Source organism: Lepisosteus oculatus, chromosome 21, assembly GCF_040954835.1.
Source record: "Lepisosteus oculatus isolate fLepOcu1 chromosome 21, fLepOcu1.hap2, whole genome shotgun sequence".
NCBI classification, from domain to species: domain Eukaryota; kingdom Metazoa; phylum Chordata; class Actinopteri; order Semionotiformes; family Lepisosteidae; genus Lepisosteus; species Lepisosteus oculatus.
The window spans coordinates 6,808,023-6,823,388 of record NC_090716.1 but is presented as its reverse complement, the minus strand read 5'-3'; the positions used below and the strand labels follow the sequence as shown (position 1 = coordinate 6,823,388).

Sequence of the window (15,366 nt, the reverse complement as noted above, 5' to 3'; positions counted from 1 at the left end):
TGTTTCCGTGGCTGTGGTTTTCAATTGTTTTCCCATATCTGTAACTATTTTCATTTCTGCCTATATCAAAAAATAGATTTGCATGTTCAGACAAATGTCATGTGAAAATGCAAATTAATTAAATGCGCACACAGTCCATTTACAGACCAGATATATTTCAAGTTAAAAATTCTTTGTTGACTAGTTCAAGCCAAAATGGCTTCAGATTTAAGGTGCACTCTATGCACATTTATCTGCATGTTGCACAAGTATAAACAAAATCCAATATTCTGTCCATGAATCTTGCCGATATAGTTTGTGAGGATCAGATTTGCATTTATTCTCATAAAATTATTCATAGTCGGAAGCTATACATATCTTATCTAAAATATTATATCTGCCCCATGTTATAAAGCCATAGAAAGACTTAAAATGTCTATCATGCACCAGTATAATACAATTGCAGATATGCGCACACCAGAAAACAAATGCAGCATCTGAACACAAACACAACATTGTAGGTCAATAGTGGACCTAGAGTTCATTCAGATGGCAGGATGATCTGCACAGTGCAAATTCATCTATAAATGCACCTGCACAACTAGGTATCACTTAATTTGGGTTTTTTTCCTATTTTGCTTGCTTATAAAAAAAGGTTTTAAAATTGCTTTAGTGCTAGTAAGGATTCTTGGTTGATGCAAAAGTGGAAGTGCTGGTCAGTGCTTGTCTGAGAGGTGTGTTTTGTTACAAGCCAGTAGGCAGATTCTCATCTCTTCTGTGATGAGTCTGAAGTACTTCTTGTACTTTGGGTACAAAATAAGTAACTTGGTCCTATCACAATTTAATGGAATTTAATTTCATTTCTGTGAAAATTAACAGTCTTTTGAATCCCTTTTCAGGGATTAAACTTTCCAAGTTTAATGTAATGGCTGGTGAGAGAACATGCTCTACAAATTTGTATACAGGTTCATTTGATGCACTGCACCACATACAAATCTGGATTCTGTCCAACACTATAACTTCCCACTATAAAGAGAGAGTATGTCCAAAGGAGGCCTGATTTAGAGCTTGGGCTTCATAATCCACATGTCCTTGTTCTGAGGATGGTTGTATCCAAATGTCTAATCTAAGGTTGTGCTTTGGTTCTATGACATGAGCTACTGCAAGAGAGCACTAAAGTTATCCTGCTAAGTGTTTTTTCTTCCTCATAAAGGCAAGATTAGTATTTAAAACCATCCAATATTGATGATAGCTGTACACATTGTTTAAAAAAACATCATTATGAAGATATATTGCTGCTGTTTTGTAAGAATATATTGGACCTGTGAGACCTATGATAGCTGTGGTGAATGCAATTTTGTGCTAAGCAACTTAGACTTGTTGGTGTTTATTTTTAAGCATCAGTGTCATTAAAATTGCTTCTTATCATTTAATATCTTGTAAACTCGTGTTTTGTGAGATTAAATTCTCAACACAAAACTGTATGATGTTGTAATTGAAAATTGTGGACAATAATAAGTCATTCTCAACAGAGCCCGTTTGATGTCTCAGCTACGTGAACAAAATCAGATATTCCTGTATTCCTCATTTAATTCACCTCAGTGTTAAAATGAATGTGAAATATCCTTGGCCTTGACAAGTGTGAATTGCAAGTTATTTTAAGTGTGAGGTGTACTTTTGGAAACAGGTAATTTTAGGTTCAGTGTCGTAACAGCTCCACCCCTGAAGGTGGTGGGTGAGCTAAGGGATTGAGATTTCACCTTGGCAGTGAGTGACCTTTTGGTGATAAGTGCATTTGTCTTATCAAATGCCAGCGATGGGGATTTGCTTCCCTGTCACACTTGCCAACTCCCTAAGCATTTCAGTAGTTTTACAAATTCTAAATTGTACAAAGGTGTTTAATTTTGATGCTAAATAACCTTTTAATTATATGTGGGACTTCTGTTACTGAAGTTCAAATTCAGTAATCATGCTAAGTTGTCAGTTATTAGACAGGTTTTGAGCACTGACATCCTAATTATTAGTGGTGTTAAAACTGAATTTTGTGAGGCAGTCAAGTGGTAATTTTGCACTTTCGCTCTCTGACACACAAATACACCTGTGCCCCCTTTGCTCACAACTTTTCTAGCACCCCTCGCGCCTCCCCATCTTCACCATTCCAGCAGCCTCCCTGGTTCATTCCTGGTTCATTCGAAGGGCTATCACTGATTCAACCAAGGCAAGTTAACACCAAACACAAAAATATTAAGTATGCTATTAATTTATATTACCCCTCCCATCTTATTGTAATTAGAATTTGAATGGACTGCTGAACTACAAGTTGCCATTTTGTTTTAATTTAAAATCAAAAGATATCACCAGATAGGCCAACTTGATTTGGAATGACCAAATGTGTTTTCACATATCGGCTACAAACCCTGCCACTGCACACAGGAGAGGAAGTACATACTGTACAGATTTCCCAGACTTTCCCACCCTCTGAGAATTTGTCTATTAACGCATGACAGGCAACACCTCCCCTCAGTGCTGATTATATTGGAAAGGAGTCCCCCTACCATCTTATCTCCAAGTAGCAATGAATGTCAAGGGGTTGTGGTGTCACCAAGAGAGATGTGACCAACTAATCTCACCTTACTTGTTCGGGGAATGCCGGTTGCAGTCAGCTGGTGACATGACGCAGGCTTGATCCCAAGATCATGCAGCTCAAATTGCACTCAGTTGTGCACATTTACTGGCTGAACTACTGCCTTTTTGCCTGTTTGATCAGTGTTTTGACCATGTTTCATCCATAAACCTGGAAATGCTGTTCTTGTATGTAATCTTTTCAAAAGTAGTTGTGCTCTGTACAAGTTGTGCTTTTAGTACACACTTTAGACTGTCTTCTCTACTACCTTAAAAGGTACGTTTCAATGTAAAAAAGGATAGAACTGAAATCTTTATAATCTTCAGTCCCTTGCCAGCAGTTCTATTAAAAGTGCCTAATGCTCAAGATTGTAGGATGTGGTAAAAAGCTGTACATTCATTATCTAAATGGGACTCTGATGGTATTTCATTATTGCTGACGACAATATTTATAATAAAATGTTCATTACTACAACTATCATTTGCATTCACTTTCACATTACAATTTTACATCTTTTACACTAAGCTCAGTCTATTAACTGTTTTGGCAGATGTAATGATTTTTCAAATTATGCTCTTGTTATAAATGATGCTGGTTTACTCCAAGTCCTAATGTACTGTAGTGCCAGATTTTTAGATATGATTTTTTTCAGCAAACACTGCACTGTCTTAGAAATCTGGGATTGATCTTTCAGTAAAATTGCCAACACACATAGCAATAGGCTCTTGGTTTTTTAATTAGTGTTACATGCACAATGTATAATATTTTACATTTGGTTTCTTCCACACTTTAAGATTACGTTTTACTGTACACGTTGAGAATTATTCCTACTGTGATGTCTTAAATCATGTTTATGTAACATGCAGGGAACTCATGCTGTAGAGACATCACATTGTATCTGTGACGGAAGCTTTAGTTCTGGACCAGACTATTGAATCATATCTGTCAGTATGATAAAATGAAAGTATTACAGGTCCCAGTGATTCAAGCATGGGATCACCATAACTATAAATGGAGAATATTGTGAGGAGATGGTTAATTTCAGTGCCAATGTTGCCCCTTGTTTGAACTAAAAACGTGACTTATTGTAGTATTACAGAACATAAACACCTCTTGTTTGTAACTGAAACATAGTTAAACACGTATATAAAATTCAGTTACTAATTGTCTCTTTATAGATATTCGTAATCATAATAAAGAAACTCAAATATCACCTTCAATGCCTAATAATAGCATTATGAATGAATGTTATTTACAGTAATTAAAAAATAGCTGGACTTATACAGCACTACCATACCATGAATCAAATCTTATTTATCTGCCCCTTAGAAAATAATTAAGTACTGTCTAAATAATAGTACTCAAATGTGATATAGTTGTAGAAAATCAAAATATTCCTTTGATTTGTGTCAGAAGATCTCTCCGTCGTCTTGATGGCACTTTCATTATTTTTAATCAGAATGTCCTCAGGAGATTTGAGATAGTAATACAAAAAGTGTGAAATTATACTTGTTACTTTCAGTCATCATTGAATGCGTTTACCATAAATTGAAGGGGGCAGAGGCAGATTCCCATCTTGCATTTAACCACTATCCTGGGGCTGAGCTTAATCTGAAGCTCCATGTCAGGAATGAAGTTAAGGGTCCTTTTGCAGACCTAAATTCACACCCCATTGTAGATCACTCCAGCAGTCAAACAGCAGCATCTTCTCCAACAGCTGTGTCTCACCTTGAGGTTACAGAAATATATACAGTGCAATTGCCACTTTCACTGGAGAATTCCAACATCTAGCAGGGACACAAGAGAATATAGCTTTTTATTTAATTGATGTCATTAGTATGACAAGCTTATTTTCTGCTGATGGAAGTAAAATGATAATTATAGAAATAGATAAATCGACTCAGTATAACTGTAATTAATTTTAAGTGTACAGATTATTAGTGCAGAACCAATCAGGATTCTAATTATCAGATGATAAAAGTGCTCAAACTGGGGAGTGAGACCAATTAAAAGGAAGTAATAGCTTTTGACATAAGACACCACACTGTTTATTTATTTGTTATCCCATAAAGAGCTGAAATGATTGTATTGAATAACTGTATTGGGAGTATATTTAATCTCAGAAGTAGAAACCCTCTTTGGGTATTCAAAAACCCGCTGACAAAATGCTTTATTTACTATAAATAGAAACTTATTTTTTCACAGACACTAATCTTTCAAGTCATAATACTCCTTAAATCCTAATCCTCAATTAATTCATTTCCTAAACTTAATTAAACATTTCTGACTAGTTGTTCCATATGGAAATGATCAATTAAGGCAAGGTGTGAATAATTGAAGAGAAAGGAGCTGTTTTTTTTCCTAAGGCGATGAGAAATTAATTTTCTAAAACATATTTTATGTTACTATAACTGACCAGTTATTCCATGTAGAAATATCACTTAAAGATACATATTGGCAATTGAAGGGAAAGAAGCCTTTTTTCTAAAGATGACAAGAAAAACTAATACTTCTAGCATTTAGTATGCATTCTATGTAAATATCTTACTTAACAGTAAGAGACGGATGTATTTTTTATGTTTGAGTTTAAGGCCCTACATATTTATATTTGTACTAGCTGAACATACTGAATGTGGTGTAGATGTAGTATTTGATGCAATAGCAACAGCAATAGCACAGACAGCCCAGAAAACACTTTGCTGTTCTCATATTGCCACAGTGCAAATTTTAAAACAAAAGTGCAGGTGGAAACTAACCTTTAAGATAGTGGTTAGTTCTAACACTAAAATTTGCAACGCAAAAATAAGTGACAAAAAACAAGTTGCTTTTAATATGACACATATCCTATAATTTCAATCCCAAAAATTAAATCTCAAAATATTATCAAATACTATTAACCTACAATGTAGTATTGATGAAAAATTCTAGTACAATTGATTTACCAATGGTATTTAAGAATATTTTATTAATAAAAGCAGCATTAAGGGGATCCTTTTGTGGTGTTAATCCCTGGTTAATTATAAGACATACTGTATCTCAGTGAGTAATGGAATAATCTGTGTACCATTTATGGTTTTGTTTCTTCTGATGTTTTATTTTGAGTCTTGGAATGATTAACTGATCATGTGTAACCCATTCTACTTTTTATATTTTACACTGTTACCTTTTTACAGTTCATTGACTGGACTTAATGCTGGTTGCCTTGGATCTTATTGGCTGCACAAATTAATATTACTAATAATAAATGGGTCGATCTTTCTCACCTCTAGCATTCTGTGAGGAAGGCTGCAGAAGTGGGGGAACCTGTGTGGCGCCAAACACCTGTGTCTGCTCTTCCGGCTTCACAGGTAGTCACTGTGAAAAAGGTAGGACTTCTTATTGCATACACTTCTACAGTTCCTTGTGCTTTATTAGCAATTTGTTGATGTCATTTAAGAGATCCCCTTTTAAATAATACTGTATATTGAAATTGCGTAGCTTAGAAACCCTTGCACTGGCCCAAAACCTTATGGCAAATCCATCTATCGAGTGTCATGGAGCTGTGACAAGTTGGAGTATATTCTGGAAACAGCACATGGTTGCCCCTCCATCCTCAGACATGGCAAACATCTTAATCACCATATTAAAAGTCAGAATGGAAAAGGGAACAGGTACTTCTGAGAATTGTTACCTTCTATCCCAATGGTATTTCTTCAGAAGAATTGCTTTTTTAAAACAGCTCCTGAAATTCTGCACTGTACCAACAGAGTGGTCTTTTGTTCCCAGGGGCATTTCTGTGATCATTGTGGGAATTTTGTATCGGCCTGTTAGTAATCAAAATGAGACTGGAGCAAGATATTCTAAGATAGGAACAGTTTTTCGCTTGTACTGTACCTGTTGCTCTCCTCTTCTGAAGACATGAGGTTTGCAGAGACACTGGTTGATAAACTCAAGGTTATTGTGTGGAAAATAGTTTATTTGTGACTGTTGTTTAAATGTAATGAAACCCACTAGAGATTACTGACAAAAATTACATGTATTTTTATCAGCAATTTGCAGAGCAAGAGTTCCAAATACTGTAGCTTTGCTATTTTTTAATTGAAATAATTTTTGCTTCATGCCCAGCATGAAAACATAATTCTTAATTATTTCCTAATTCTTAGGACTTGATCTTTGACCTCTTGTGCCTTGTATTTTTATGAGCACACCATTCTAAAAAATATTTATGCTCTGAAAACAAAAAAGAATTACATTAAACTCTAAAACTTTAATGTGGTTATTCTAAGTTAAATTGACCCTTTATCTTCGGAGTTAAATCTCTCATGCCACAGAGACAAAATTGCAATGGAAATTACTTCACCTTATGTCATCTCCCATGAACAAAAATCGCAGTTGTCATGGAAACTTAACTTTCAAAACCATCTGTAAGACTTTGTTAAAATTATCTTGTTCTGCAGACTTTTGTTTCTTCCAAAATCCGACAGAAAAAATTTAGAAATGTCTTCCCTGTTATGCATTGTTCCATCCATCGTTTTCATTTCAAAGTATTTTTTTCTTTTATTTTCCATCAATATCGATTTGCTTATTAAAAATCAGTTTGGCACATGTCTGCAGCCCTCTTGCACGTGCATTGTGTCACAATGACCCGCTGAGCAATCGGGAGGAGGGACACTGTGCGATACCTTAGGTGGTCAGGTGACAAGTAGGTACTGTAGCTACCAGAGAAAACAAGGGCTAGGCGAGAGACGTGGTCAAAGGCAAGTTCCGTGGTTCGTGTCGTGAAGAGCAAAGAGAAGGTTTTGAAAACAAAGGCGAGGTAGGAGCGCAAGCACCATGGCGCTTTAGAGGCGAGTTAACAGTGATTGGAGGAGGATGTGATTACAGTGCAACTGCAGGATTCATATGTACTTATCACCCCCAGGGAGTTAAAGCAGCAGGCCAAAAATACCTTGGCTGACTTAAGCTCGTGCACTGGCTATTTCTGCTCCATTGGTTGGGGAATCCTATTACATTGGGTTAATGACAAAGTCCTGACTTGAACCACTAGTTACTCATCCTTTCACTCTTCTGACAGCGCTGTTTGTATCATCCTGTGTTGTATCCACCTCTTCAGTCACACTTTTGCAAAATGTTATTAATCATTTTTGGCATTTTTTGGTATATTTGCTTCGATTTAGTAAGTAGTAAGAACACAGTAGTCTCTGTTACCTAATTCTTTAGATGCTACATTGTTGTGTGTACGTGGATTTAGTATATGTCTTTGCTTTGAGTTTCACCTTGAGGTCTAGATTAATTTAATTGAACTCATGATTGTTTCATCTTGACAAACTTCATATTTTGAAGTTTTTTCTTCAAGTTCACATCATAAAGATTCACTTCATTAATGGTAAAGTAGTTATAGAATAATTTGATGATGCATTATTACTGGGGTATGTTGCAAAATATATTTTAATCCTTGTATATTTATGACCAATTACAAGAGCTTAACACATCAAGGTTGTAAACTGTATAAAGGTTTTTTAGTTTTGTCCTTATCTCAGTATTTTTCAATATTTTTCTCACTAAGCAATATCAACACGAAAATATGCTTTATAAGTATGCCTTTCTAAGAATCACTTTGGTTACAAAGCATTTATCAGACTTTTAGAATCATCTTCTACATCTAATACAAAGCATTACAAGTATTTTTTAGGCATGGACACAAGTATTTTTATATTTTTCCAGCCAATCAAATAATCAGACCATATTACTAAGTGAAAATTTGCAACAACTAACAACACTAGATATGTGTTAGTAGCAAACATACCGTACAGTATATAGTTAGGATGTGCCTCTGACTGCAACTGTACAAATATACAGTATAGTTAGACAAAAGGAAACAGTATTAAAGTCCTGAGTTGAATTCTGATTCAAGCTTCATGCATAAGCCAAAATTTGAGTTATCCAAATAAGAATGTGATTGAAATACAAAGGAGCCAGTTAATTGGATTGGATTTAGCATATCATAACAGAAATGAAATTTCAAAAGAACACAATTTATACAGTTCAATTTATATAGCTATATGCAAATAATAATAAATGTTCATATTTTGGTGTATTAAATCAACAAGGCAGTTAAAGATAACATAATTAGAGCTGCAGTATGTAACATACGTTTGCACCAGTGGCATATAATAAAAGTGAAATCTTCTTTTAAATTACCTTATTCATTTTAGGGAACCCATCACTGTGCCAAAAAAACATTTTATGAAATGGATTTTTACTACATTTTTAGATGTTAGAATTAGTAATAAGTAAATGTGGTACATGAATCCTTATTAAATATGCCAACACAAACAGGAGCTATGTATTCGTAGATTAACTACAAGCCTCATCTTTATGACTCAGATATGATAGATTAGTCAATTATCTTTATTCAAAAATCTCTTCATGTCTGTAATTTCATTAAAAATGGTTCAGTCTTATTTTCCTGACCCTGCTCTATGAAGAGCAAAGGATTTACATAGGTGGTTCTGGGCTGAAGGTTGTAATTTCAGATTTTCACACTCGTGCAATGATTTGGAACGTCGTAATGTGGAATGTTAAAGGGGCCTGGAATTGTGATTGAAGATATATTCAAATTAAAATAGCATTTCGCACAGCAGACAGGCGCCTGATGAGAAATTACTGTTTGATGCAAACAACTGATTCATTTTTCATTTGAAGGTCTCCTTTGAGTTTTTGGCTGACTAAACCATTTCATTATAAAGTAGTACATATATATTGACCATCCGTTCATGTCACTCATTACCTTTGCTGATTAAGCAGTTTGTAGGTGCTTGATTGCAAATGGCTCTTCTATTCTTTTTAACATTGACCATAGAATTAGAAGGTCTCACAAAAATCTTTTATTATACCGTTATCTATATATTATACCATTGGCCCTATACACTTTCCATCTGAGCAGAACTCACTAGTCAAAAACATGTTAGTGGACAAAATGACCTACACCCTTTAATGGGATTTTTAATTTTGTTTTTTAATAATTCTAATTTCAATCACAGCAGAGGTGACAGAGTTATGTGGTAGACAGGTGCATTCACTATCTTTTGAAATCTTTCATATTTTGAAGTCTTGAGTTGAAAACAGTTTAAAGTGTCATAACTTGTGTGGCCTCAACATTGGTATTAACTTTTCATCTACTGGTAACTCATTCATATTAAGATACAAAGGAACACGTAAAGGTTTATTCCATGCTGAAAAGAGAAGAATGGAAACACGACGTTTCGTCTCCACAGCTTTTCTTCTCTTTTCAGCATGAACTAAACCTTTACTTGTTCCTTTGCAGCCTACGCATGCTGATGCAGCTACTGTACCTACTTGAACTATTTTATATTAAGATGCAATGTAATTGTGTATTGTGTAGTATTCTGTAGCTCCTGTTCAAATAATTTATGTACAGTATATGAAAGCCTCTCTGGAATGAAAACAAAACACTTGTAACAGCAAGGAAAGTGCATCATTATATTCTAAAGCTAATGGGCTGAAGATTTTTTTGTAGCACTCCTACAGAAACCCTTGTTTCTTTCTGCAAAAAATGTGGAATTGCCAATTATTTCATATTTTTGTACCCGGTTTGGAGTCACAGTTATTTATCACTTGGCCTGATAGTTACAACACCTGTCCTGCAGAGGAGACTGAGAACAGGCCCAGCCGTCGGAGCAAATTGCTGTTTGACACACCACAAACCCCAAGGTGTTTAGCAGGAGAGAAATCAGTTTCCGAGTGATGTCACTGCAAAGTTGAAGGGCCTGGCTGGTCATAGTTTTCACTGTCTTGACAAGGGCAAGGAGACCTTGGCCAACTAATGCTCCCTCCACCCAGGCTCAGCAGTTGTGCTTGGTTGCTTGAGGAATCTCTGTCACTGTTGCCTAACATTACAGCCCGAGCTAAAATTGTCAACATCTGAAACTTTAGGTACAAACTAACTCTGTTTTCCTTTACAAGTTAAACCAAAGTGTCATTTTTCTGTTTAGAAATAATTCAGACTATTTTCAGAATGTGACTCGGGTACATACTGTACAGTAACAATGGAATCTTGATTTTTAAATAAGTATAAAGCAAAAGATTACCTCATCTCCATGCAAAATGCACTCTTTGAAAAATCCACATGACATTATCTTTATGCAACAAGGCACTTTTATTATTGAATCAGAGTATTGAGATGGAAAGCCAATAATTAAGGGTCATGGAGACTTGCTGCTGTTAAGGAGGTTTGTCTAAGTCACAGCAAAAAAATGGTAAGGTTTTAGGGCAGCTGTTCTGTGCTGTAACTGTATTGTAGAGAACAATTTAATGCTCCACATTTCTGCAGGCATTCCTCTTTGTTAAAGGAGACAATGGACAATGTAACTTTACAAAAAATATTAAAAATAACAAAACCTTGATCAGACTAACCAGTTTACTAGAACCTTGTTTGCAGTAGTGATAAGATCAATTGAAATGTGGATACATAATTTAAATCCTCCCATACATTTGTCTATTTATGTCATTTTTTTTTGAAGAGTTTAAAAATGGACAAAGCATGAAGTGTTTTAAAAATAATTAATTTCAATCATTTTTGTAAGAGAAAAGTTAAAAAGGCTTTATAGTGAAATCAAAGTCTCAAATATGGAAATCATTCTGAGTACTTCAAAAGCAGGTGCTTGTAAAACAAAGAGTAGCACGTCTTGGTAGTAATTAGTTTGTTCCCTCTGGACTTGTGACTTTGGCCATGGGTGTTTTGAAGATTTGTTGTTTTTTCTGCTTCGTCGCACATTCCCATGATAAACGAAGGCTATCGTACCCATCTGTCTTTCCTTCGACTACATAGACAAACAGCTTTTTGTTTGTGTGTGCGAGAGCTTTTGATCACTAATGAGTTCTACAAGTCCATTTTTAGGTGTTCTGCTGGGACTTCAGACCAGTTTTTAGTTTGGTTGACTGTCTAGATTTTTAAATACTTCTGTGAGAATTAATTTGACTTCAACAGAGAATTCTGGAAGTTAAAAGCCACTGAAACCTAATGGAATAAAAAATATATTGCTTGATATTGATAGAAAAGCAACTGCTTAAAGGTTAGTTCTCTGGCTGGATATGCTGTAAATCAGTTTTGAATTACATTATACATATAATCTAAGGGTTATTTATAATTTGTATGTAGAAAAGGATATTTGTCTTCATTCTGATTTATTCAGATTTTGTCTTTCTATCTTAGACTCTATAGTCTCTCTGGTTTAAAAGCAGTTTTAGTTCAAATGTCAGTAGGTACTTTGCTTTACTTGATTGCAAATTGGGTGGTGGTAAAGGTATTGTTTCAAGAAGAAAATGACCATAGTTACGTGAAAAGAGAGCACAGTACTTAATCTACTCCTTCCTGATTGTCCTCTCCTGGGGAGAAGCATCTTGTGTTTTAGTGATCATGTTCTGAAACAGCTAATGGACAATACACCAGTAGCAGAATTTACTTAATGTTTTTTTAGGCATAGGTTGTTAAGATTCTGAGCAGCAGTAAATGGAAGTAAACTGATGCATCAAAACTTGTCACGGGTGCTAGTTTAATGAATTCCTCCTGCAATTATTAATACATGTAACCTCTCACTTTTCTAACCTGGAGCTCAGCAGAGCTTAATTGCTTCCCCTGCCTTTCTATTTGCATTAAATTGCATTTTCCCCCTTTTATGTTAGAACACTCCTCAGTTCTTTACCGGTTTTCTTTTCAGTTTCAGCTGTTGCCTGTGATTTTTAGTATACGTGAAACATATATAATGTGGAAAGAATTGCGCTTCGAGTATGTTCTTTCACTCTTTCATAGAACTACCTCTAGATCTATATATTGTCTATACAGTAGAATTGTATTGAGGCTACAGATGCTATGATGTGCTTTATCCATTTATAAATAAGTACTTTCTGGATCATAGATCATTTTTGCCTATGGCAATGCAGGGTTTGTCTCTTTTCATGTAGCACATACAGTACTACGTTTATCTGCATGGGTTGCTGCTCTAGTATCACATGACCCTTAAACACTGTTCCTGCTGAAGCTGTCCTACTAAAGACATGCATTTTTTTCCATCTTAAAAGTAATGAATATGAATGAAACTTTCAGACAGAATTAAGAATAACTACACCCCCATATGATGCGTTTAGGTCACTGCTCACCACCAATAAATACTCTCTAAATCATGGCTAACTTCGCAGTGACTCAGTCATGCAATAAAGAGTATTGGAGATTTGCACAACCAACTGGCTTCTTCAGATGAAAGTGCATGCACAATATATTTCTATGTGTCTTAATAGACATAACGCTGACAATGTCTAGAAAGAATAGTATCTAAAACAGCGGTAGGGTGTGAAAAGTTACTTTTTAAAATTAATTACAATTACTTGTGCAAGGGATTGCACTCCGATGACAGGCGGAGCGACGCACCGGTTGGAGTATTTCTCGGCTGCAGTTAATGGCAACGTCAGCTCAAAGATTTGGTTCAAACCACCAAATGGAGACTGGTGTGCCGACGAGCGGACCTGCTGATGTGGGATTAATGCTAGGAAAGATAATATAACCTCTTAAACAATGGACATACTGATTCTATAAACATTTTGAACCTTTCATTTTTGTGCTTAAACCTTTTAATTTCAGTTAGGTTTATCGTCTTTGTATTGTTTTTAGAATATCACATTGCTGTCTTAATTTTTCTTTATTTTTATATTGTCATATGCTAGTTCTCAACCACCATTCATTCGGAAATGCTAATACAGTGGGACTGTAGTGTGTTATTCAAAGCCTTATATAAATACTAATCCCAATAAAATAAGAGTTTTAGTATACTAGGGATTAAAAGTCTTCTGTAGTTTTTCAGTGCAGAAGAGTGCCAGTACTGTTACGCAGTATATGTAACATTTCTCTAGAGCCACAAATAGACATGTTGAATAGTGCAGCAGACAAAAATATAAACACAGGGAAATAATGTACCTTTAAAAACTGCTTAATACTCCATAGGAAATGTCTCAAAGAAAAAATAGTGGAGTAGTAGTTATCTTCTTTTCTCTCAAGTCAGTGTAGCATCTGACAGCCAAAGTAGCACAATAAAACTGCCTAACTCAGTTATTTTCAATTCATATTTTTATCTCGCATATACACCCTGAGCCTGGGTTACCTTCATCAGTCTGTGGATGCCTGAATGCTTCAAGTGGAGCAACAGAGTTTGGAGAGTAAATTCTGAGCTGGGAACTCTGAGATTGAAGTCTGCCTTTTTTCTTTTTACCTGCAGCCTTTAATGAATAACAGACTTGGCTTTGACCTTGCACTTTTCTTATGGGATGTAAGAAATGAAACAGATCTGAGGCATGGTGGAATTATTTTTTTCTTTCCTCGAAACCATGTTTAAGATTAAAACTTCAAGGCCAGAGTGAAAATGTTTTGTTCAATTGTCTACTGTTTCTTTTTCTCTCATTCTTCAAGAGGAGTATTTCTGAACACAAAAGCACTAACTTCAGAGGAGGAGTTACCTTTTAAATGTTTCCTTAATATACATCTTTGTATTGTGCCACAGTAACAATGGTAAGATCGCACCTTTCACAGATTGGAACTGTCTCTGAATTGGTCCAACGCCATTTCATCCAATTCAAGTTATCTATTTTTTATTCAAAACCAGAACTAAATAACAGAGTTATTTCCGTGAACAGGAAATGAAGAGAAGTCGAAGACATTGGCCCATTGATATACTGTATGCCTATTGGATTTTTTCCCTAAAACTAGGATAAATGAAACCTCTTTGCTTTCATTTTGCAAAATAATGTACGTGGTCGTGTTTGACCAGTTGGTGTTGCTCTTTTTCTGGACCAGACGATCCAAATCATGGCCCCAGAGTAGTGACAAGGGACACAGTGCTGTAGATGGTGGCAAACTTCACATGAGGTTCTGTCTGCTTGGTACTTCTCAAAAGAGGGGCATTATCACAATACCCTGGCTGAATTCCACTTGAGTCTTGTACAATCTGTCCCCTCAATTCCCTAATTAATTTAATTGCAAGCAATTCCTCAGTTCTTCACCTAACATCTGATGTATTGAGGCACATCTTTTGGTTGACATGTGCTGTATCAATGCAAACAATTATTATTGGATAATACATTTTAAGAATTAAATTATACAAAGATTTGTTTATAAAATGTTTTTTGTCATTCCAAGAGTGTTCTGAACTGTACCTTTGTGTGTTAGTTTCAATTATTTTTAATTTGCGAAACTGTCAAATCCCCCCAAAACTTTAAAAGTTATTTTAAGATTGAAGCCAAATGTTGATTAAGACTAAGAACAAGTATGTTTTCAAGTTTGCAGTCGAATTAGATTTTAATATCTATACAGAAATATAGTACATGAATGTGTATACATAGTACACTAACAGATTAAACCCTGTGATGTAAAACTAAAAAAAAAACTCTTAAAGCTAAACTTGTAGATATGGTATTGATGTCCAGTACCTAAAACAAGGTAATTCTCTAATGTACTGTGTAATAACTGTTCTTTGTAAAACAGTTGTTACAGTATATATTAGTGTACTGCTTCTCTGTTTACTCACTCATTCTGCCAAGTGGTGGTTTAGATGTGCTAGGGAATGAACTCATTTATGATACAGAATACCAATACATACCACATACTGTATTAGCTGCAGATATACAGAATCCACATCTGGCTCACTTTGTACAATACAGGAATGCAATGTAAATTATTCTTCCCAAAACTACATTCCATGAAGACCCCCTAAGAGCAA

At 35.2% G+C, this 15,366-nt stretch overlaps 1 protein-coding gene across 2 annotated transcripts in view; it reads left to right on the top strand.

Annotated features, from left to right (window-relative positions):
* Positions 1-15,366, top strand: part of LOC102686914 (protein kinase C-binding protein NELL1) — a 163,808-nt gene that overhangs the window by 124,224 nt on the left and 24,218 nt on the right. For both annotated transcript variants that reach the window (XM_015338274.2, XM_006642640.3), the window contains one exon: positions 5,872-5,967. In XM_015338274.2, coding sequence (XP_015193760.1) covers positions 5,872-5,967 — 96 coding nt within the window. The remainder of the gene's footprint in view (positions 1-5,871; positions 5,968-15,366) is intronic.